This window comes from Ursus maritimus, unplaced genomic scaffold, assembly GCF_017311325.1.
Source record: "Ursus maritimus isolate PB19 unplaced genomic scaffold, ASM1731132v1 scaffold_14, whole genome shotgun sequence".
In the NCBI taxonomy this organism is placed as follows: domain Eukaryota; kingdom Metazoa; phylum Chordata; class Mammalia; order Carnivora; family Ursidae; genus Ursus; species Ursus maritimus.
Genome location: NW_024423786.1, coordinates 19,202,197 through 19,225,144, shown reverse-complemented (window position 1 = coordinate 19,225,144; position 22,948 = coordinate 19,202,197). Strand labels below are relative to the sequence as shown.

Below are 22,948 nucleotides of genomic sequence, written 5' to 3'. Positions count from 1 at the left end.
CCTCAGCTCTAGCCAATTGTTATCATGTGGGGATGTGGGCCCAGCAACTGCCAGAACTTCCGGTATTTCTAGAGCAGCTGTAAATCCAGACTTTTACATAAAATCTTCTAATTTTTAAGTGCTGACAACCAATTCAAAGTTTTTAAAAACTCACTGAGAGCCACATGTGACCCAAGGGCCACTGGCGTGAATGCTCCCATTCTGCAGACTTATTCTCTAACATATTCTGTACACCTCACCCGTACCTGCGGCACCAGTGTGACCAGTTTCTTTCTGCTCCCACACCCAGCACACTACTGTGACATTGGGCATCTGCCTTCAGCTGTGTCCCTGCCTAGTACACCCTCTCCTTTCTGTGTCCCGCCAGACTCCTCTCCATCCTTAGTTCCCAGAGCAATACTCTACGCCCCGAGCCTTGCAGACCACACCAAGTCCCCCATCCCCGAATCCCGATCTTCCTTATGAGTGTACCACTGGCAACGGAACTTCGTCAACAGCGTGTGCAGTGTTACAGGGGGTAAGGCGGTGTCACACGCTCTGCAAGATGACAGGGAACTGACTGACCACAGCAAGGTGGCTACGAGCCCGGGCTCTGAAGACAAACAGGCCTGGATTATCTCATCTCTCTGAGCCTCAGTTTCCATCTGTGTAACCTGGGACTATCATAAAATGGGGACATAACCCAAGTCCACATGACACCCGAGATCAATGAAGAGAGATGATGACTGTAAAGCACTCGGCACAATGCCTGACATGCAGTCAGCTACTATTATTACAGACTGATTGCCCAATTCAGCCCGTGTTATTGTTAAGCAAGCATTGCATCACTGGCACTTTGTTGTTTACAAACCATTCACTGACTACTTACTCTGTGCTAACATGCTCTAATCACACTGCATGCGTCTCTTCGCCTAGCTCGTCCCCTTCTATGAACAGCTGAAGCACAGAGAGTTTAAATGAGTTGTCCAAGGCCATGCAGGCAGAGCAGAGAGGTGAAGTCAGCCAGCTGGCTCCCATACTCTTAACCATGATACTCTATGGTCTCTCTACATTCCTAATGGCCAGGGACAACTTTCTGACCTCAACCTTCTCAAATTAAAAGCAGGATTTGGCTTTGTGGACTGTGGCCTAAGATGACCAGGGCCTGGCTTGGGCCAGACTGTATCTGAGAAGTTCCAAGGAGTTTGCTTCTTTGTCCATCTGACTAAGGGCTGTCGGTCTGTTCAATAAACTGAGAATGAAGAGATGAGAAAAATGCCCAGGAAGAACTGTAAAATGACAGTTGTTATTATGGAAGGCAAAACCTGGGACAGTGATTACAAGACAAAAAAGTTTGCTGATCACAGAAAAAATACCTAGTGACGGAACCAGAACGATATTTCTAGCTTTCAACATCCACAGAGAGAAAAGAGGCAACTATGTCCTGCTTACTACCAAAAGGAGAAAAAGGAAAGTAATGAATCCAAAGCACGGCAGCCAGTTAAGAGGTGAAAAGGGAGGCTCAGGGAGCTGGCGTGGGTGCATAAGAACCGACGCCATCCCCCGGACCGGCCTGAGCCTGGGCGCCGTGTGCAGAGAAGGCTCCGGGACTTCAGGACGGCACATCACAATCTCCTGTGGCTTCTTTATAGGCAGAACACAGAACACGGGGCGGATGATTATACAGCTGACTGGATTCACCTCTGACCCTACAGGGGAGATCAATTTCAAGCTGAAGGAAAGTATCTGGTGGAAGAGCACAAAGTTGTGATGACAGACTTCCTCATTGAGCATTTCATTCACTGTCATAGGTGAAAGCAGAGAATGTTCGTTCTAATTCCTTATGGGCAGAAGCCTTATCTAACGCCTCTTCAATTCCCCAGGGCCTTGCCTTGTGCGTGGCATACAGTAAGTGCTCCGAAAAGGATTACTAAAGGGATTTCAAGAGTCAAGTTTACAAACAGTGTTACGGCAGATGGCAGATTCCAGTTCCCCAAAGACTGAACAGGTGGAAGGAATAAACCAAATCCAAAAAGGTGCAAGTGAACAAGGGTAAATGCAAAGTTCTTCAACCACTAACACAGAAGCAAAATTACAGTTAAACAACTATGTCTACGACCAAAATGTTAAGGGTTTTGGCTAAATGGCAAACTAAGAATAGTGTGTTGAGGTTTCCAGTGATGAGGAGACGTGCTCCCAGATTACAAGAACACAGTACTGTTCAAAAAAACCCGAAAACAACAGCTCAAAGGCTCCTCTCTACTTTCTGGCCAAACCTGGAGTATTCTGTTTAGCCTGAAGGATACTTAAAAAGGACACTGACCAAAAAAGGGGGGGTGAGGGCAGTACTGAACAGTCGAGTTTGCCTAAAGAGAGACCAGGAAGGCCGAAGATTTGAAAAGTTTGGGCCTCTAAGAATAACTTCAAGACAAAAAAGGTTGATCTGGAAGCCTTAGAAGGGATAGAGCAGTGACGTTCTAAATAGCTGAAGACACATTTGAAGAGAGAATGGGACTTATTCTATATGGGTTCAGAATTAAAACTAATGTGAACGATGTGGATGCCAGTCCAACTTAAAGGAGAACTTTCACCCAATCTAAGGTGCTTCAGAATAGAATGGGCTCCCTCACTCCTTAGTAGATTTCTAGGGACTGGAGCTCTTCATGATAAGGCTAAGCAATCACACAGTGGCAACAGTACAGGGGGAACTGATCCAGAAATAAAGCCTTGCAAATGAGAAGACTGTGCCAGGAATTTCAATTCTGTAAGTGACAGAATTAAAGATGGTCATCACCAAGAAAAGCCTTCCAGTGGAGAGATGAATTTGTTGGGGTCAGGAGAAAAGGGTTCAGGCAAAATGTAATATTTCTGATAGAGAAAATGGAATACACAAAGTCAAGGAAAAGCTGGCAAACTTGGGGAATGGTGAGTGTATCTGTTTGGCAGGAGAGAGAGAGGGAGCTCAGGCAGCAAGAGTAAGGGATGAAGTATAAAAGATGAGGAAGAGGATATAGAGCTGGGGCTCTGAACCCAGCTCAGGCACTCAGGCTTTTCTCCTGTTGGCCAGGGGAAACCACTGAGAACTTCTGAGGACAGCCATGATCAAAATGGCATTTCAGAATGATCAGACTGGTATTACTGCAGGAAAAAGCAAGAGAGGGAATGAGATTCTGGTGGCAAGGAGAACAGACAGAACACTCTGGCAACAGTGAGAAAATAGAGGCCTGAATTAAAGGAAAGGAAAGTAAGACCAAAAAAGAGGAATTTAAATAAAAGATATCGTATAGGAAGAATTAAAAGGACTTCATGACTGACTCAGTGTGGAGCGGGGAATCAAAGACAGACACACCTGAATCAAGGAACCCAGACATGTCAATGTGCCTAATAATAAGACCAAAAATCCCCCAAAACATCTTAAGTCACAACTGGTTCCCAAATTACTGGTCCACCACAGCTTTACATCAGATGTTCAGAGTACATTTTTCACATACAAAAAATACAAGATTTCATAATTATCTCTGGAACTAGTCACCAAAAGTTTATTGAAGCATGTCTAGAAAAATTAACTCCTCCAAGGACAAAAAGCTCCAAGGACAAGAAGGATAGGCCAGGCAAATACTAACCAAAAGAAAGCTGGGATCTCCATATTAATGTCAGACAAAATAAACAAAGGCAAAAAAAATTTAAGTGATAAAGAAGGCCACTACAATTCGCCAGGGAGATGTAACAATTATAAACTAATAACAATGAATAATATGCTTCAAAATATAAAGTAAAAACTGACTGTCCGTCTATAGGAAGAAAATGACATGATCACCAACGTAGTAGGAGACTTTGACAGAACTCTTCCAGTGCAAAATCTGATACATGAAACAGACAAATCAACAAGGGTATAAAAAGTTTAAATAGCTCAACGGACAAGCTTCATCCAATGGACAGAGAACACAGCCACTAACAATTGGAGGATACACATCATTTTCAAGCCTTAAAATTTATGAAAATGGCTGCATACGAGACATAAAATTAATGTCAACAAATTTTAAAAAGAATAGTAAAATTCTCTGACAGAAATACAAGGAGGTTAGAAATCAGTAACAAAGATATCACTATAAAATACCCATACACATGGAAAGGAGAAACACACTTCTCCACATTTCATGAGTAAAATTAGAAAATATCTGAAATGGAGTAATAATGAAAATTCAGTTTATTTCAAAACTTGTGAGATGCACACAAAGCAGACACCTGTAGGAAAATGTACAGACTGAAATGAAGGCTCAAAGTTAATAAATTACACATCCAGATAAGAAATTTAATCAAAGTCCCCAAAATAGAAGGAATAAAATGATACAGATAAAAGCAAAAAGTAATGCAAAACAAGATAGACAAAACTAGATCAAAAGAGCAAACATTGGTTCTTTGATAAACTAATCAAATACGCTCTTGCAAGATTAACAAAAGAGTGAAAACACAAAAACTACAATAAGACAATAATACAATTATTACAATAAGACAATGTACAGATACTATAGGGAAAACAGGTGAGAGAAAGTAAGAATAACTTTAAGTCAGATAGTTTTCAAAATTTAGATGAAGCAGACAAATTTCTAGAAAACCCCAACCTATCAAAACCAACTCAGGAAGAAAGAGCGAACCAGAACGGTTCTAACACAACTGGAAAATTTGGTTGAACAGTTAGAAATCTTCTCAAAAAAAAAAAAAAAATCAAGACGGCTTTTTTGGTGAATTTTACTGAAGAATCAAGGAAGAGATCATTACAATTTACAGAAATTATCTTAGTGAACAAAAAAGGAAAGGAGAGTACAAGAATGGAAAATTATGAGCCAAATTCCTTTCTCTTCCTTCCATCCTCTACCTTCCTCCCCCATCCCTCCTTCTCTCTCCATCCCTATGTTTCTTGGTATGCACAATGCACAAACACAGTCAGCAAATCAAATCCAGAATCATATTTAAATAATACATCACAATCAAGATGGGTTTATCCCAGGAATGCAAGGTCTAACTTAAGTTAGAAATTTTATAAATGCCATTCATTACATTAACAAATTAAAGAAGAAAAACCTGCAATGAAATTCACTGACCATTTAGGATCAAAAACTCTTTGCAAACTAAGAATAATGGGAACTTTCCTTAACTTGATAAAGGCTATCTACAAAAGCCTGCAGCAAACATCAAAAGCATTTTCTTAAAGATAAAGAACAAGATAGGGAAGTATATTACCACCATTACCTATTCAGCACTGTGCTGGAGGGTGTGGCCAATACTGTAAGATGAAGAATAAAGAAAAAGAAAGAATATAAAGATTGGAAAAGAAGAAACCAACTGTCCTGATTTGCACTGCTATTGCCTGTATAGGAAACTGGAGAGAACCGATACATAACAATTAATAGCAGAGTTTGGCATAAAAGTGTGAAATTAACATTTCTATATGTCTTAAACAGTTTGAAAGTCGTTTTTTTTTTTTTTTTAAAGATTTTATTTATTTATTCAACAGAGATAGAGACAGCCAGCGAGAGAGGGAACACAAGCAGGGGGAGTGGGCGAGGAAGAAGCAGGCTCATAGCGGAAGAGCCTGATGTGGGGCTCGATCCCGGATCGCCGGGATCACGCCCTGAGCTGAAGGCAGACGCCCAACCGCTGTGCCACCCAGGCGCCCCTGAAAGTCGTTTTTTAAACAATTATCATTTACAAAAGCAACAGAAAATCTAAAATAATAATCCCACCCAAAGATGTAGAAAGATTTTAAGGAAAATATGATAAAATTTTACTGAAAGACACCAAAGACAACTTAAATACACAATCATACCACGTTATGGAAGGAGACTCAATGGTTTGGTCTCCCCAAACAGATTAATGGATTCAAAGCAATTCCAATCAAAATGTTTTTCATGGAACTTGACAAGCTGATTCTAAGATATGAAGCCACAGTAATTAAGAATGTATGGTATCCGCACATGACAGACAAGTCAAGCACTGGAACTGAATAGACAACCCAGAAACAGATCTGCGTATATATGTAAACTTGATGTACGGCGGAATGAGCGCTGCAGGATGCATGAAGCAAGGATGAACTATTTAATAAATGAAGCTGGAGTAAGGTGATCCATATGAGAAAAAATGAAACTGGATCCCCTGTCTCATAAACTACACCAAATCAGTTCCAGGTGGACTAAAGACTTAAATGCTAGATGCAAAAGAATAAAAATTTTAGAAGACATTGTATGAGAATATCTTTATGACATCCACATCATAAAAAGTTTCTTAAATGAGAAACAAAAAGCCTGCCTCTAAAGGAATATACTGATAAATTCTACAACATTAAAATCAAAAACTTCTGTTTATGAAGACACTACAAGGAACCTAAAAGATAAACTACGAACTGGGAGAAAATGTTTGCAACATATTTAACCAATAAAGGACTAGTATCCAGAATACCAGAAGAATCCTAAAAATCAAAGAGAGAAAGAGAGCACTAATGAGCAAGAGGCAATGCCACAGACAGACGTCTCACAGAAGAGGGAACACGAATGGCTCATGAACACATGAAAAGATGCTCAGCTTTGTTAGTTATCAAAAAAACGTGAAAATGGAAATGACAAACGGAACTCTTTCAACACCCTTGACAATTGTCAAATCTAAAATCTGAACAAGTACTGGCACTAAGGTTGAACTAGGGAAGTTCTCATACACTGCTGGGGGGTGAGTAAACTGAAATAAATTGGTACCACCACTCTGGCAAACGGTTTGACATCACCCAGTCAAGTCTCACCTACAGCCATCCCCTAAATGCTAGTAATTCCATTCCCAGGTACAGAGCTTACTAAAAAAGTGTACGTAAATGCACCACGACGAAGCAGACACTAAGATGCTCAGAGCAGTGTTTTCCTGACAGCCCAAACTGGAAAGAAACAATTCACCAACAAAGAACCCGGAGAACCATAGCTAAACAAACTGCAATATATTCAGACAATGAGAAAGTACATAGTAGGAAAAAAATATTTACCACTGTACGTTATCATGGTTAAATCTAAGAAAAAAAAATTATGTCAAAGAGGCAAGTCATAGAAAAACACACACACAGTAGGATTCCATTTACATAGTTAAGAAGCAAGCAAAACTAAAACCAAAGTGGGGTACATCCAGAGATGGTAAAACCTTAAGGAAAAGCAAGGTAATGATTAACACAAAATTCAGGGTGTGGTTAGCAAAGATTGGGGTGGGATGGAAACAGGATTGCGATTGGTCCCATAGGAAGCCTCTGGGAAACTGGTCAGGTCATCTATTTCTTTTCTTTTTTTATTTTGCTTAGAGGCACCTGGGTGGCTCAGTCTGTTAAGCATCTTCCTTCAGTTCAGATCATGATCCCAGGGTCCAGGGATCAAGCCCCACATTGGGCTCCCCGCTCAGCGGAGAGCCTACTTCTCCCTCTACTTCTCCCTCTCCCTCTCCCTCTGCTTCTCCCCCTGCTTGTGAGCTCTCTCTCTCTCTCTCTCTCTCTCTGTGTGTCAAATACATACGTTTTTTTAAGTTTTTTTTTTTTTTTTAGTATTCTCTACACCCAACATGGGACTCGAACTCACCACCTTGAGATCAAGAGTCACATGCTCCTTTCACTGAGGCAGCCAGGTGCCCCTAGTCATCTATTTCTTAAGGTTGGTGGTGGGTATGTGCATGTTCAGTTTCTTATTCTTCCTTAGAGTGTACATATATATTTTATGCATTCTTGTATTACTTTATGTATCATCAAAATATTTTAAGAAAATAACTAAACTCTATAAACACACGAAAAGGCACACAAAAGGTAACCTTCCACAGATCCCTGAGCCCAAGAGTTCCTTTAAATAATAAAGGAAGCAATAACAGACACAAAGAAAAAAAAAATAACCCTTACTCTGAATTAGGAACTAAAGTACAGATCACCCACAAAGAGGCTAAGTTCTGTACACAGAAGAATCTCTCTAAGAAAAGCCAACTGCCTGAGAATTACTTTACGCTAATTGGGGCTCTTCAACCATGCAGCTGTGCAGGCCATAAACCCAGGCATCATGCTCCCCATTGTCCTCTCCCTCTCTCCCCAGACCCATTCTAGTTCCTCATGCTACTTCCCTGGTCAGGCTACACTCAGGCCCCAAGCAATTCACAGTACTACCCCAGGAATCTTCCCCCACCATATGCCCCATATCCCTCTCTGGCTGCCCACTGCTCCAAGGATAAAAAAATTACACTTCTGAACGCTACCTAGAAGGGACTGTACAGTCTGGGCCGTGACCTCTCCCACCCCACCTCCCATACACACACCCTTTCTTTGTTTTCAGCCACCATCTTTTCTTTTGCAACACTTTCCAAGGTTTTGATTTCACTTTTTGTGTATGTGATTATTTGATTAACAATTCTCTTCCCTTAGACTGTAAGTTCCTTGAGGGTGGGGGCCATGTCTGGTTTTTGCTTACCATCCTAGGCTCAGAATCTTGGCGGGGAATGTTGCACAAAGTAGGACCTCATAGCTATGTGTTGCATGAATGAATGGATGGAGGAACAGATACACAGGCCTAAAGCAGTCGCAAGCCCCCTAGCCAGCGCGGCAGGATAACAAGATCCCAAAAGATGTGAAACAAAGTAGATTCGTGGCCTCACCTCTCACTCCCAAGCCTCAAGGGGAGAGTCCATCTTAGACTGGTAGGGGATCCTTGAAAAAATATGATCTGCAGAAAAACGTTACAATGTCCTACACAGATGATGAGAAGATCCATGTAGCTTTTGTTTAAAAACAAAAACAAAATGTTCTCTTACAAACCTGGAGCAAGACTGGATCTTTCTGATAAAAAGGTAAGACAAACCCAGTAATTATCTTCTGAACATTTCAGATTTGGAATTTCACCTGAAACCATGGATTATAATAAAGCTTCTGAAACGTAAGTATGTGTAGAGCTGCTGTGTTCAGAATACAAGCTTTGCAACTTCTTCAGTTTTTAAAGCTTGGTTTTTATAATTAATCCAGTATTTAATAGAGTGGAGAGCCTTTGCCAATAGTTCTATTCAGATAGCTTTAGCTTACACAGCTCATAAGTGAAATCCTTTTAACTGCTGTGTCCATTAAAACAAGAATATAGGACATATGCTGACAACTGTAATTTTAAACATCAAGTTGAAATGAAGGCAATTTCTCCCAGTAAGAACTAAACCCTTGTTTTCCTGAAGTATGAGGATACTCTAAGGATAGAAATAAAATCCAAATTGGCTGGTGAGCTTACTTAGAATGGCACAAGGGTACTTAATACTACACGTGCAAAGGTGTTTTATTCTTTGCTCCAAAGAGTATCTCTGGGTTCTGGTAGGGTATCAAAAAATGATTTATCTCCAAAGAATAACTCTGGGTATGTACGTGGCCTCGGGTTATAGCAAGAATGAATCTGGAGAAAATAAGATGGTCAGAACAGACATCACTTTTCACACTGCACTCTTGTCTTTTAAAGCACACCGCAGAATTTTAAATGGGATGTAACATATCCACTGCAAGACTAACAAAAGTTTAATTGAGGGGCGCCTGGGTGGCACAGTGGTTGGGCACCTGCCTTCGGCTCAGGGCGTGATCCCGGCGTTGTGGGATCGAGCCCCACATCAGGCTCCTCCACTGTGAGCCTGCTTCTTCCTCTCCCACTCCCCCTGCTTGTGTTCCCTCTCTCACTGGCTATCTCTGTTAAATAAATAAATAAAATCTTTGAAAAAAAAAAAAAAAGTTTAATTGAGCAAAGGGCAAATATGTTATAGTAGAAGTATATTCTATTGCTTGATGTGTTCTTATAAGACTAAGAACACATGCACATTAGACTTCTAATGGTGAGCTGAGGTCTTTTTTCTGCTGTGTAATTTCATATAAATAATAAAATGGCACATGGAAACATTGCAAGAAACTCCCCGTTTGAAAATAATGTCAAATTACCACTTGAGTTAAATGCGAAGTTCCTATTTGAGAGATCTCAAACCAGCACTGATGGATTATCTAATTATTGTTCCATTTCACTCAGGGAATGAGGGCTTTCTTTTTTCATTCCTTCATTTAGTTGAGCCTTGCATGCAGATCACCGCACTTTTTACTTTATTTAGTTCTTTCCTTTTTTTTTTTTTTTTTTTTTGTTTTTTTCTTTTTTTTTTTTTTTTTTTTAGATTTATTTGAGAGACAGAGAGAGAGCGAGCACGCACATGTGCAAGTGGCGGCAGGGAGGGAGGGAGAGAGAGAGAATCCTACGCAGACCCCCTTCTGAACAGGGACCCCCTGACGCAGGGCTCAATTCCTCAATCTGTGAGATCATGACCTGAGCTGAAATCACAAGTCAGATGCTCAACAGACTGAGCCACCCAAGCACCCCTACTTAATTTAGTTCTATAATATTCTGTTATACTTGATGGAAAAATACATAACTAGCATTTGTATCACCCTATAATTTCTTAAAATGTATATCTGGGAGAAAAATAAAATACATGCTTACTAATAAGTATAAAATAGAAAAGGTGCCCATGAATCCACAAACAAGAGATAATTTTTTTACCAACATGAATGAGCTTCCTTCTAGAATTTTTGCTCTGTGAATATGTTTTAATGTGATTATGCCACCTCAGCATATACAGCTTTATATATACTGTTTTTCTCCATTTAGCTTTCCAGTTACAATTTTTCATGATAGTAGAACATCATTAACCCTCCCCGATAGTGAGCTCCTTGATGCAGAAATCCTGACCTTGATCTTACCTCCAGCACAGAGTACAATGCTGGCCATAGCAGGCACTCAATAAATTTTGGGTTCAGTTAGACTCTAAACTCATTTAAAACAAATGAGCCACAGAGAACAGAAATATTTATAATTATAAATAATGATATTTAATAATTAAATAATTGGTAATTATAAATAAGATATTGATAATTAATAGATGTGATTTGCTCTACAAAACTCTGTTTTCACAGGTGTATCTCCCCATGAGAAAAAGGAATAAATCGAAAGGCTATACCTGTTTCCTTCAGTCACATCACAGATCACTCACTATGTCTCTTGGTCATGTGAATAATTTGGGGATGACAGTCTGGGGAACATCTTAGAACTGACGGTTGAAATACCTTCTTCCTTCTCAACCAGCTTATGCACTGTCTCTAGACTTGGGGACAACAGGTGGGTACAGATCCTGGGATGGTCAGTTCTTGAGCCTGACTCCTCAGGGAAGGTGCATGGCATTCCCAATACCACACTCTGGGCCAATACTGCACACCAACAAACAGGTGGCATAAACGTCCATCCACCCGCCCATCCAAACACCCACACACTCTCTCTTATAACCTCCAACTCATTTTGACTTCCACATACTTAAGTAAAGAAGCATGCAGGTATAGGTTTCCTTTGTCATTTATCCCAATACATAACATCTCTCTGTAAATAAGAGCATATATCCTTGTTTTATGCTAGGATATGAAGAATAGAACACACACTGTAGGTCCTAGAAGAGACAGGTTTAGTATTGCATAAAGAGAAGGTAAAGCTGCTTCTTTTCATTGAAGATTTTAAGTGAATTAGAAAGGACATTTTCAGTTCAATGAGCATTTACTGAGTATCATGAATAAGCAGAATGCATTTGGCTAAGGTGCTGGGGCACCAAGTTGAATATGACCTTTGCTCCTCAGAACATTCACAGTCCAGATTTCTCTGGGCCCTTTGTCCTTGAGTCAGTAATTAACAACCAAAGCACAAAATCATTCCTCATGGAATCCTACATCTTGAGAATAAACCTCTATCACACCACACTCCTAGACACGTGATCGTCTGCTTCAAATTTCATTCTTTTTTTCCTTGAAATGATAATTGGGTTTTTGTTCTTCACTGTTTTAAATTAACACAAGAACCCCAAAAGCAAAGACTACATAAGGCCCAGTTGTTTGTGCTCAGGGAAATACGGGCTGCCATCCTGACAAAGGCTCTCTCTACATTCAGAAGTTAGGCTTCCTTCTTTCCCTAGGCAAATAAAACAGACAACCGAAGCAGGGAGGGGGCACTTCACATCTGGCAACAACATCTCAAGCTCTAGCATGTGAGTTTCTATGTCTTCAACTTAGTTCAAGCAGCTGGCACAGACCAACTAGAGTCCCTAAACGCCAACTCCCAACTGCCTAGGCAAGACAACCTTCCCCTGCCATTATTCAGAAGAGACGTATGTGCTTCTCTTTGGAAATAAGGATGGTTCTTCCTCCAAACTTCTGATCAACTATCCCATCACTAAAAAAATGTTTGGTACCCACCAAACATGAGTTTTGCCAACAATCTATATGTTAAATGTTAATGACCTTAATTTCTTTCTTTTAAAATAAACAGATATGCCTATTACAGTCTTCCTCCACTACAAAAAGATGGTTCTCTGTGCTCCACGGGGTAAGTGCACTTCACTTTGGAGGCCAATGCAATCAAAGATTTGGAGAATGAATGTATAAATCGAAAGCACAACTTTACAACATTATAAAACTCCCCAGGAAAAGGAGGTAAGACAAACGTAAAATAAAAACAGAAGGGGCGCCTCAGTCAGTGGCTCAGTGGGTTAAGCATCTGCATTTGGCTCAGGTCATGATTGCAGAGTCCCAGGATCAGGCTCCCTGCTCAGTGGGGAGTCTGCTTCTCCTCTGCCTCTCACCCCACTCACGCTCTTTCTCGCTCTCACTCTTTCTCTCAAATAAATAAATAAAATCTTTAAAAAATAAAAAATAAAATAAAAACAGAAAACACGATATGCTTTATGACGATACCAATTAATCATTAAGTTTAAGAAAAGCACAGAGCTTCTATAAGGAAAAGACAATACAAACATTTAACAGCTAACATTTTCTTCAGTTTAAATCTTTCAAAAGGCCACACTAAGTAAAAACATTTAAAAATGAATCAGAAATTTGTTGATATCCACCCATTTAAAATACAGTCTGTCAAATTCTTTCAACATTCTGTTAATATCTATTTTTTTTTAAGATAAAAACTATTTCCTGGAAAGCTGTTTAAATTGAGAATAGTAAGCGAATAATCACTGATAAAATTATCTAAAATAAATATCATGTATCACTTAAAATCTGGAACCATACCTCAAGCAGGCCTGTTCCCCACCCCAGTCCTGACAATACGTTCTGTAGCTCTATTTATTATTTTCCCAGCTTCTATTTATTCAGAAAAGTAGTCAGAGCAGGAAATGGGACAAGTCAAATGATCACAATCAATCTCCTCACCTTCACAACATGCTGGGAGTGTAATTAATCCTCTATTTATTTAGGGGACTTCACACCCCTTACATTAAGGCAGCGACTCCCTGCTGGCTTCGGTGCAGATAATTATGTTATAACAAGGATTGGGTTTCAATCATAATAGGCAGAAGAAAAAGGAAATTGTACTTGACGTTGACAGTTTTTTTAAAAAGCTTTCTTGTGACTCCATTCAAAGGACGCTCTTGACAAAGCTCTCCTTAAACAGAGCACTTTCCAAGTGCGATAACCACACGTACACCACATTAATCAATGTAAGCCTCTTCTCTGAATGAGACGTGAAGACAATCCGAGCACTGTGACAACTCTACATGAAGCAGAGAGAACTGGTTTACAAAACCAGACTACATCAAGTCCACCCGAACTCACTTGATCCTGTGAGCATCCTCCAAAGACCTCTGATGGGTGAACAGGCCTCAGAACAAGGAGGCGAAGGAAAATACCAATTTGCTCACACGGTGGCTAATCATACACTGTAAAAAGCCCTGGCTCCAGCAAGCCAAAACCAAGGATTTGAGAAGTCTGGAGCCAAATACCCCGGACAGAGACAAACCTAACACCGCCACCCAGTCAAGGCTCTAAAATGGGCTCGACTCAGGCAAACCTCCCCGTACCAATAAATGCTGTGCGTTTTCCAGTTCGGGGCCTGTCTATTTCACCTCTGAAACTTTACATCTTTTTTTTTTACAAGAACTCACAGGTACACTTTCTCCTCTAATCTCTACCTTAAGAAAATAAATGTGAAAACATAAAGCCTTGCCAATTCTGTATTTACACCCCTCTATTTTTTATTAAAAGATCATAATGATGATGCCCACAGTGCAAGTAAAAATGATACCCGAGTTACGCTTCCAGATTTCTAAAAATTCTCAAATATGCCAAGCCTTTTGTTTTCAGGGTCTGGATTCTCCATGATTTGAATATCTATATGTAGTAAGCTCCTCAGGTGCTTAGCATCTCAGTAATCCTTCACTACCTTTCAACACCTTTTATGCTCTTGGACAATCAAAACGTGGGAGACGCTAAACATTACTGATTTCAGTTCCAGTTCTTGGTAAAAACAAAACAAAACATGGTATCCTGGAATGGGAAAAAAATAGGAAAACCTAAATAAACTATGGACTTTAGTTTCTAATAATGTATCAGTAAGGGCTCATTTATGGTGACAAATACACCTACCATTGTAAGATGTTAATCATAGGAGAACTGCCTGTGGGATATCTGGGAACTCTGTACCATGTTCATCACTCTTTTAGAAATAATAAAACTACTCTAAAATAAAAAGCTTATCTTTAAAAAAAACAGGAGAAAAGTTACAAATAAGGAAAACATAATAAGCAAACAACAACAACAATAAAACCCTCCACAAAACTTCTAACATTCAGATACAAAATTCTTTTGCTAGTTTTCTCAATACACAGAGTTATAGGGAGCATTCATATCCTTACAAAGAGTTATTTTAGCCTGAAATCTGTACGAACATTCATAATCCTATGATTTATTGGCACATTTCTCGTAAGAGAAGTCTAATGAAGAGCAACAGTCCCCAGTGGGCACTGCTGAACTACTGGTGATAAGGTAAAGAACCATTAAGTAAATCCTTTCTATATGAAACCCCACGGAAGGGATACAAGTGAACGAATATTGGCATGCACTAATCTATTCTTATGGAGATAAAACCCACTCTCATCCAGGATGAATTTGTGGATTTAATTAAAAATAAACAGTAAAACCAAAGAGCAACTTGACATGCCAGAATAAGCACCTTACCAAGAAGGATTTCAATTCAAGAGAGGTTTAACTTGCTTGAAATTATGCACAATTGTTTCTTGAAATTTCTATATGCTAATCATTAGCAGCTAATATAACGCTTAACATTTTACCATTTATCGCAGGAGTAACTTCCGATACAAAAGTAAAACCACCTGGAGTGCCTGGTTATCGTCGGGTATGCCTGAATTTAAGAGAGCCCTGAAATCACCTTCAATACTGTATCTTATATGAGTATCGGTGACATGGGTGACGGTAAAGTGTCAGGGTTCTTCCTCAGCTCTGGTGCAAAATAGCATTGTGGAATTACAGCGGTATCCTCTTAAGGTCTCTACATGCCCCACATGCCCCCTTCTCTGAGAATGCCACTCAGGACAGAGTGGGCCTTGGCACCATGTGTGCACCACCTTAAGGAGCTTCCCCACCCCATTCCTACTGTGACCAAGGCAATTGGACCAGGAAAAGACACGGACCCATGGCTGGGTCAATCATTCTTCCTCCCTGGGAATTACAAGCAAGGGACTTCGTAGTTTCTCTCTCCTAAAACCAGGTGCACATGAACTCAGCTGCAGGACAGCCATTGTCCACTTGCATCGAGAGAGAAGGGTGGCTTACTTGTGGGAAGGAACAACACGAAAGACCACATGTCACCAGAGAGTAAGCTGACTGCCGCACTTCTTCAGGACTTGAGCTCATGAGGCCCAGCTGCACTCCCCTGCACCTGGCTTCCAGAAGATAACCTGTAGCCTCCTAATTATTTTTTTACTATAAAAGTCTGAATGCATTTGTCTTGGGTAACCAAATGGAGAAATAAGGATTTCAAAAGTGGTTCTCTTACCAAAACACAATGACCCCAACTGGGAACTCTCTTATTCATAATAAAGAGATACAAGGATAGATAAAACTGATCTAAATGCAAAAAAGCCTCACATCCATTCTCACCCTTCCAACACACCATAGCTACAACCAGGAAATCTGTTCATCATGATGCTTACATGTTTTATTTGTCTACTCCTCTGCATGATGTTATTTTCCCAGGCTGGAATGCCTCCATTCCTGATTATTATGAGATTCATATGTGTAACAGTACTATGCAACCAGATACCACTGTTTATGTTTTGCTATTAATTTATATCCCTTCTTTGTCCAAACTCTCTTCCATACATCTCTTCCAGCTGTGATCCAAATGTTCCTGACTACTTCTTTATGTATATTCCTTAGAGACCTCAAATTGACATTTCTAAAACTCATCTTCCCTCCCTCTATCTTCTCTTCCAACCTACACCCTCTCCCCACTCTGGTTTAACTTCAGCAAGTACACCTCCAAATGGTCCCATTAACGGGCCAAGTCAAAACATGGATCTCCTCTTTGACGCTTCCCCTTCTCACTCTCCCCTGATACCCCGTCATTACTAAGTTCTGGGTCATCCACCTCTCAAATCGGACCACAGTCTCCTTCCCTGCTCACTCCCCTGGCTCAGTCTAGGCCTTCTGCTCGCATCACCTGCAAGCTGCTGAGGCTTTCAGTGTTAAGTCTGAGCTCCACCCCACTCAATTCATTCCCTGTAAGGGGACCTGATGGCTCTTCGAAGAATCTGAACCTCGTCACATCACTCACCCAGATACTGCATGCTTAACCTCTTCAGTGTGTTCCATACTCTCCCAGGACAAAGTCCAAGCATCTTTAAGCATTTTCATGTGGCCAAGGCTTCACATGCACTCCTTGGCCTCATTTCTTCTTCCATGCCTCCGCCTATGATCCATCCATCCTGAGCTTTTGAGCTTCTCTAAAAGAAGTTACCTTTCAATGTAACGAAAACTGACTGTGCTCCTAAGGGACTGTGATGGGCCCACACAGGTGCTCATTCAGAGGGACTTTAAAATTTTAGAGGGGGAAAGAGATAAGCACTTAAATGACCACAAAATGAGGCAGCCATGAGATGTGCCTATCCATTCTTAAGCCAAGTGCTATGGGAACACCCAGGAGGAAGACGAGTCACTAATTCCTCTTCATATAGAAAAACCTTCCTAAAGGGAGGGCTTTTTTTCCCTTTTTTTGGTGTTTTTTCCCATATGCCATGGGTAAAGAAAACTGGTTGTCTAGGTGGCCTATCTTGGAAAACATAAAATCCAGACCCAGAAACCCTGAGACTATCACACACCTCTCTTACAGGCTACATGACCTCAAGGAAATCACTTCCTCATGCTGCCACCCAGGGAGCATCTGCTGCAGTGACACTGGAAATTTCCAGGGAAGCTTACAGTGAAGGATGGCAGGGAGTGCTCCTTTCTAGAAAAATAACTTGTCTGTCACTGAGAATAAGAACACAGGACCTTCCGTTTCGAAAATCTGTGAATATGCTCTATAAGACACAGATATCACAAGGAAAAATACACAGTATAGAGCAAAACTTAAGATTTAACTGTTTCCCGAACTTCATTAAGTCAATGTAATAATGACTTTGCTACCCACATTCCAGCAAGTTTTTGCCAAAGTGAATGTCTGACTATAAAAATGAAATGCTGTTCTTTGTGCTCATTATAATTTAGCACTTGTCTACTATTTTAAATACAATTTCAGTCTTTATTATTATAATCAAAAACATCAAATAGAGATTAAGGAAAGTACAGAACTACTTTAAAACATAAAAATAAGGAGCTAGATTTCAGTAATAAACTAACTTGTATGGGAAAGAAAGAAACCAGGAGGTGAAAGGTGAGGAAGAAACTTGTTATGAAAATCATGAACATTCACTGCAGTATAATTAATTTAGAGCCAAGACAGTTCACAGTGAAGATGATATTGGAAAGCTCAATTTTATTGTTTGAAAAACTAAAGATTAAATTTGAAAATTTAATAAAAATCAGGTAAATGAACAAATTTGTTATTTCAAGGGGGAGAAAAAATAGCCAGGCTCAACTAGAGTCAAAATATTAACAAACAAAGTGAAAATGAGAGAGCCTATTTAGGGAAAAGAAAGTTATGGTCAAATTGGTATAGTCAAAAAAAATCTTTCCAAAGTAATTTGAAGAGTTCCTGCTCGTTTCCCTCTCCTGTCTCACTTCCCAATACATTATATCTCTTTGAAAAAAATCACTGTTATCATAACAATTATTAGCGACCTAAGAATTTCATTTCATTTCCTGCAACTTAAAACCCAGGGAAAAAGGATCTTTTTTAAGCGCAAGGAGGTGTGCTAATCCCCACACGGACATGAGGGCACACACCCTTCCACTTTAATGAAACACGATCTTCTCTCTAGTTAATAAGGAATGCCACAGAGAAAAGAGGCGCTCATAGAAATGGGATCCTTGCACAAACCTCAATGCTCATTACATGTTTATAAAATCCTCACCCTGAAGGGAACAAGAAAAACCTAAACCCACACAAATAGACTATTTCAATTTAATTTTATTATGAAAACAACAGGAAATGGCAGCAGGGTACTTGATAAGCTCAATTAGCAGGAGGATGAAATGAAGTGATGACGTGCCACGATGACCTCAGGGGTTAAAGATGCAATTTTCCATCTGGCGAAACCGAGATTTCTACCACAAACACCGCTGCCGTATGGGAGTAGGCGATATGCGAGCAGACCGTCAGCTTCTCCTTACAACACGCAGAGCCTCGAGTTTTGTCTTATTTCACTCTGCATATAATTGCTTCCCCATGAACAGAGGCCAAAAATAAATTCTATACCGTGGCTCACTCAGAACAGGCACTAAAACATACTACAGCACATACTGACCAATCACAGCGATGGGACAACTATCATGACTGTTTTTCTTCTAAGTCAAGAATGACACTGCCATCAGTTTCCGGAGCACCCAAGAAGTACTCCCATCAAGAGCTCTATCTGTGTGCTCTCAATTAATTGTCTTCTGCTACTGAAATGGCTAATTTGGTATAGCTGTTGAACCTCTTCACAAAATAAAAGTTCACTGCCTGTTTAGACTTCATAGGATTCCCCGAGGGAGGCAATGGTAAACACTCTGGGCAAATCTTACATAACCGCGTTGGTGAGTGTTTGGTCCCTTAGATGCACGTGTTAGTTACCAAGAATCATGTTATGAAGCTTTGAAGGTTGTCTTTTTTATACTCTGAAGAATGGATTCTGTAAGAAGTGGTTAGCCAATGGGATGACAGCTGATTAGGTCTCTGTGCCGTGATGCTTGCACAGGTGCCCACATACACACACACACAACACACACACACACACTCACCCACAATCCCCACTGTAAGTAATCTGCAGACACAAGTCTGGATGCTCACGGATGAAACCTTGAGATTTCATATCAGACCGTCAATAACAAAGCAATGAATACTCACAACTGTCTGTTTGCATGCCTATTTTCTAGGCTAGAACCATGCTTCCCAGTAAAATTAACTTTTCACCATCTGCACCTCCTCCCGAAGCAAATTCGCCAAGCTCCCCATGTTGATCTTCTTTAAAGTGTCTTGCAGCTAGATGGGGTTTCTTCTTCATTACAACTTACCTCCCAGGCTACTTCATTTGCTTCCTCCTGGGTCAGGAGGCATTCCAGAAATGGGAGCGTGTAAAATTCATAAGTAACTCAAAACTTACTTGGCTTTCTGAATCCACACACAGTAGTCTGAGATGTAGAGATCATTCAGAATATAAGCAGGGTCGTTTTCCTGAAAAATTTTGTGAACATCCAGGAGACACTTTAAAACTGCACTTTTACCTAAAGGAAATTTTTTAAAAAATCAAATCATTCTTAAGAAAAACACATTTGATTATCTTAAACTGAGAAACTGATACCGCGAGGTAATATATTTATAGCAGTTCAGAATCTTAACCATATTTTTAGAATATTTTTAACATTTCTTTATTGCATGAAATGTTATCAGTACTATAAAGCCCAAAGCCCTTTATTTCTTTCATTAAGAGTTATGAGTAAACCTTATGCTCTATTTCTATAGCTGATTAATTGTGGTTACTATAAAAACACTATGAAACACAACTAAGTACATTAAGCAAAAAAGAGGAAAGTTTTCCTCGCTAACTGAACATTTAAATGCACCACAGTTTTAATTATAAAATATTCTTCTAATTCGAGCTTTCAAAACACTGTGAAAAAATTATATTATGGTTTTTAAAATTCTTTATATTTATGTCAACATTTTTTGTTAAGGAATTATCTGGTACTAACTTCAGTTTTTGCACCTTAAAGAACTGAAGAGAACACAGACTGAAAACTAAAATATCACAGCACTCATTCAAAAATAAGCTGACAAAATCACTTGGAAAAAAGCCATCAAGTACCAAAGTCTTGTTCAATCTAATTACTTCCTCCTGGTTGTTAAATGAACCTCATTTTAATACCAACAAAAGCCTACAGAAGGAATCTTTGACAACTCAACAACAATTCCCTAGGTGTCCCGAACTTCACGACATTCCCTAAGATGTACTGACTATAAGGGACAATCACTAAATCTATAGTAGCACCACCTCCTTTGATCAGTAAAACACAGCATTTTCAGTTTAACAGTTTCATTCTTATCTTTACAGTCCCAAAACATAAAAATACTGTATATCGATTTCCTGAAGATATTGGATGTGCTTTCATCAACATTTCCCGCTTGACTTTTAGACAGGATAAAAGAATCATTAGCTAGATAATGATAGCTCAAGGTGCCAAAAAATTGTTGCCACTAAAATTTTAACACAATTAACACTAGAAAAATACATTTCAAAAGAGCAGGGACTCCTGTTTTATTTAGTGATTTTTTTTAAAAAGTTTTTTTTTTTTTAATTTATTTGAGAAAGAGAGCACAGAGGGAGAGGGAGAGGGAAAAGCAGACTCCCTGCTGAGCAGAAAGCCTGACGTGGGACTTGATCCCAGGACCAAGGGATCATGACCTGAGTCAAAGGCAAACGTTTAACTGACTGAGCCACTCAGGTGCCCCATGTTTCATTTAGTGATTAATCCCTACTACCTAGAACAGAACCTTGCAGCATCAAATTTTCAATTTCAATATTTTAAGAATGAATGAATGAATGAATGAATGAATGAATGAATGAATGAATGAATGAATGACACAGTGACCACCTGCCTTACACCCTCACAATTCCTCTCATCCTAGGGCCTCATATAGCAGCCCTGAGGATTCCTCTTGGAAACGCCCCTCGAAGCTGCCCTTTCCCCACCACTTCCAGTGCAACTATCCTCACCTGTCCTCTCAACGTCTCATGCCTGGATTATAAGATCTCCCTCCTCCCTCGCACTGCAGACTCTGTCCTTCTAGTCCTCCGACATGCTTCTCTATGCACTGCTTTCCTCAAGTCCCCTCCCCTGCACATACTTTCCAGATCCTCTGCTCAACTGGCTCCCACACCTGGAGTACCTTTTCTTTTCCACTCCACCTACGGGCATCTTAGCCTGCCTTCACGGCCTAGCCTAAGACTTCACCCTTCAGAAGCCTGGGCTCACCCCCTCGGCTTCGGAGCTCTTTACTGAATGCTGCAAAGGAAAGTGGAAAGGAAACAGCTGACTCCCCTCCCCTCCCTGCCCGAGCCTTCCCTGCTCATTTCACAGAAGCAGAACCTGAAGTTCAAGGTCCTAAAATACTCACAGGATCCAAATTCTGAACCGACTGGCTTGCGGCTAGCCACTGTACTACACTCCCCACACGTTCCTGGCCCATTCTGTCGCCAGCACATTTTATTGTTCCGGAGTTAAAAATTAAGTTCAAAGCAGGGGCCATGCCTTTTTCAAAAATTTTAACTATGTGACTTCCTCACATGCAGATGGGAAGAATGCCAGTAAAAACCCCATTGCTCAATTGGTTAAGAGAAACAAATACTTAGAAGGCCTAAAACTACATTTGGCTAAGTCAAGACCAGAACTGCGACTATCAGAGTGGCCCAGGTTAACTATATCAAATGACTTGTGTGGACCCCCCACTGCAGGCCTATTTTCATTACAAAGTATGTAAGGTTGAAGGCAGAGTTTGATGACAGGAGGCAGGAAATACAATCAAAACTCACAGAAGTGATGAAACTAAGTTAGCCATGTTATCCCAAGAGAAAAAAATCAAGGGAGAATTATCTAAAGTGTGAATTTCTTGAACAGTTTTAATTGCCACAGAGAAGAAAATGTCAGGGCAAGCATATGCCAATTTCTTACTTTCTCTCTCTCTCTTTTGGGGGGGGCAGGGTCCAGGGAGAAGGAGTTTACTTTTATTTTATTTTTTTTTAAAGATTTTATTTATTTGACAGAGATAGAGACAGCCAGTGAGAGAGGGAACACAAGCAGAGGGAGTGGGAGAGGAAGAAGCAGGCTTCCCAACGGAGCATGGAGCCTGACGTGGGGCTTGATCCCAGGACTCTGGGATCACGCCCTGAGCTGAAGGCAGACACTTAACAACTGAGCCACCCAGGCATCCCCGGAGTTTACTTTTATAACTACCAACTTAAAAGTCTTTAAACGTTAACCATAGGTCTTTACCAAAAAAACAAAACAAAACAAAAAAGAAAAACAAACAAAAGAAAAAAAAAAACACAAACAAAAAAGAACCTTTCACAAGCCCCTCTACAGTGTGACATCCCAGAATCCTGCCCCTCGAGATCCCATACCTTACTAATATAAGCCAGTTAATAGAAAATGCAGGATTTGGAGCAAGACATCACAGCAAATAACTGAGTGAAGAAAAAGGGGAGATACGCTGGCTTGAAGGACAGTGTCAAAAGGAGCAAAAAGGAGACAAAATGGGGTGGGTTTGGGGAACAACAGGAAAAGATCATTAGGTTGGAGCAGGTAGTTCAAGCAGGAAAATGGGGGGAGTAAGCAGGTGAGTTGGGAGGAAGTCAGAAGAGTGACAAGGGCTGGGGAGACAGGTCTAAGAAGGATGAGGTGTGAAGGCCTAAACCCAGC

General features: G+C 40.2%; 1 protein-coding gene across 5 annotated transcripts in view; it reads right to left on the bottom strand.

The window, feature by feature from the left end:
- SHQ1 (SHQ1, H/ACA ribonucleoprotein assembly factor) overlaps positions 1-22,948 on the bottom strand; it is a 326,624-nt gene that overhangs the window by 245,338 nt on the left and 58,338 nt on the right. For all 5 annotated transcript variants that reach the window (XM_040628549.1, XM_040628550.1, XM_040628552.1 and 2 more), the window contains exon 10: positions 19,636-19,756. In XM_040628549.1, the coding sequence (XP_040484483.1) occupies positions 19,636-19,756 (121 nt within the window). The remainder of the gene's footprint in view (positions 1-19,635; positions 19,757-22,948) is intronic.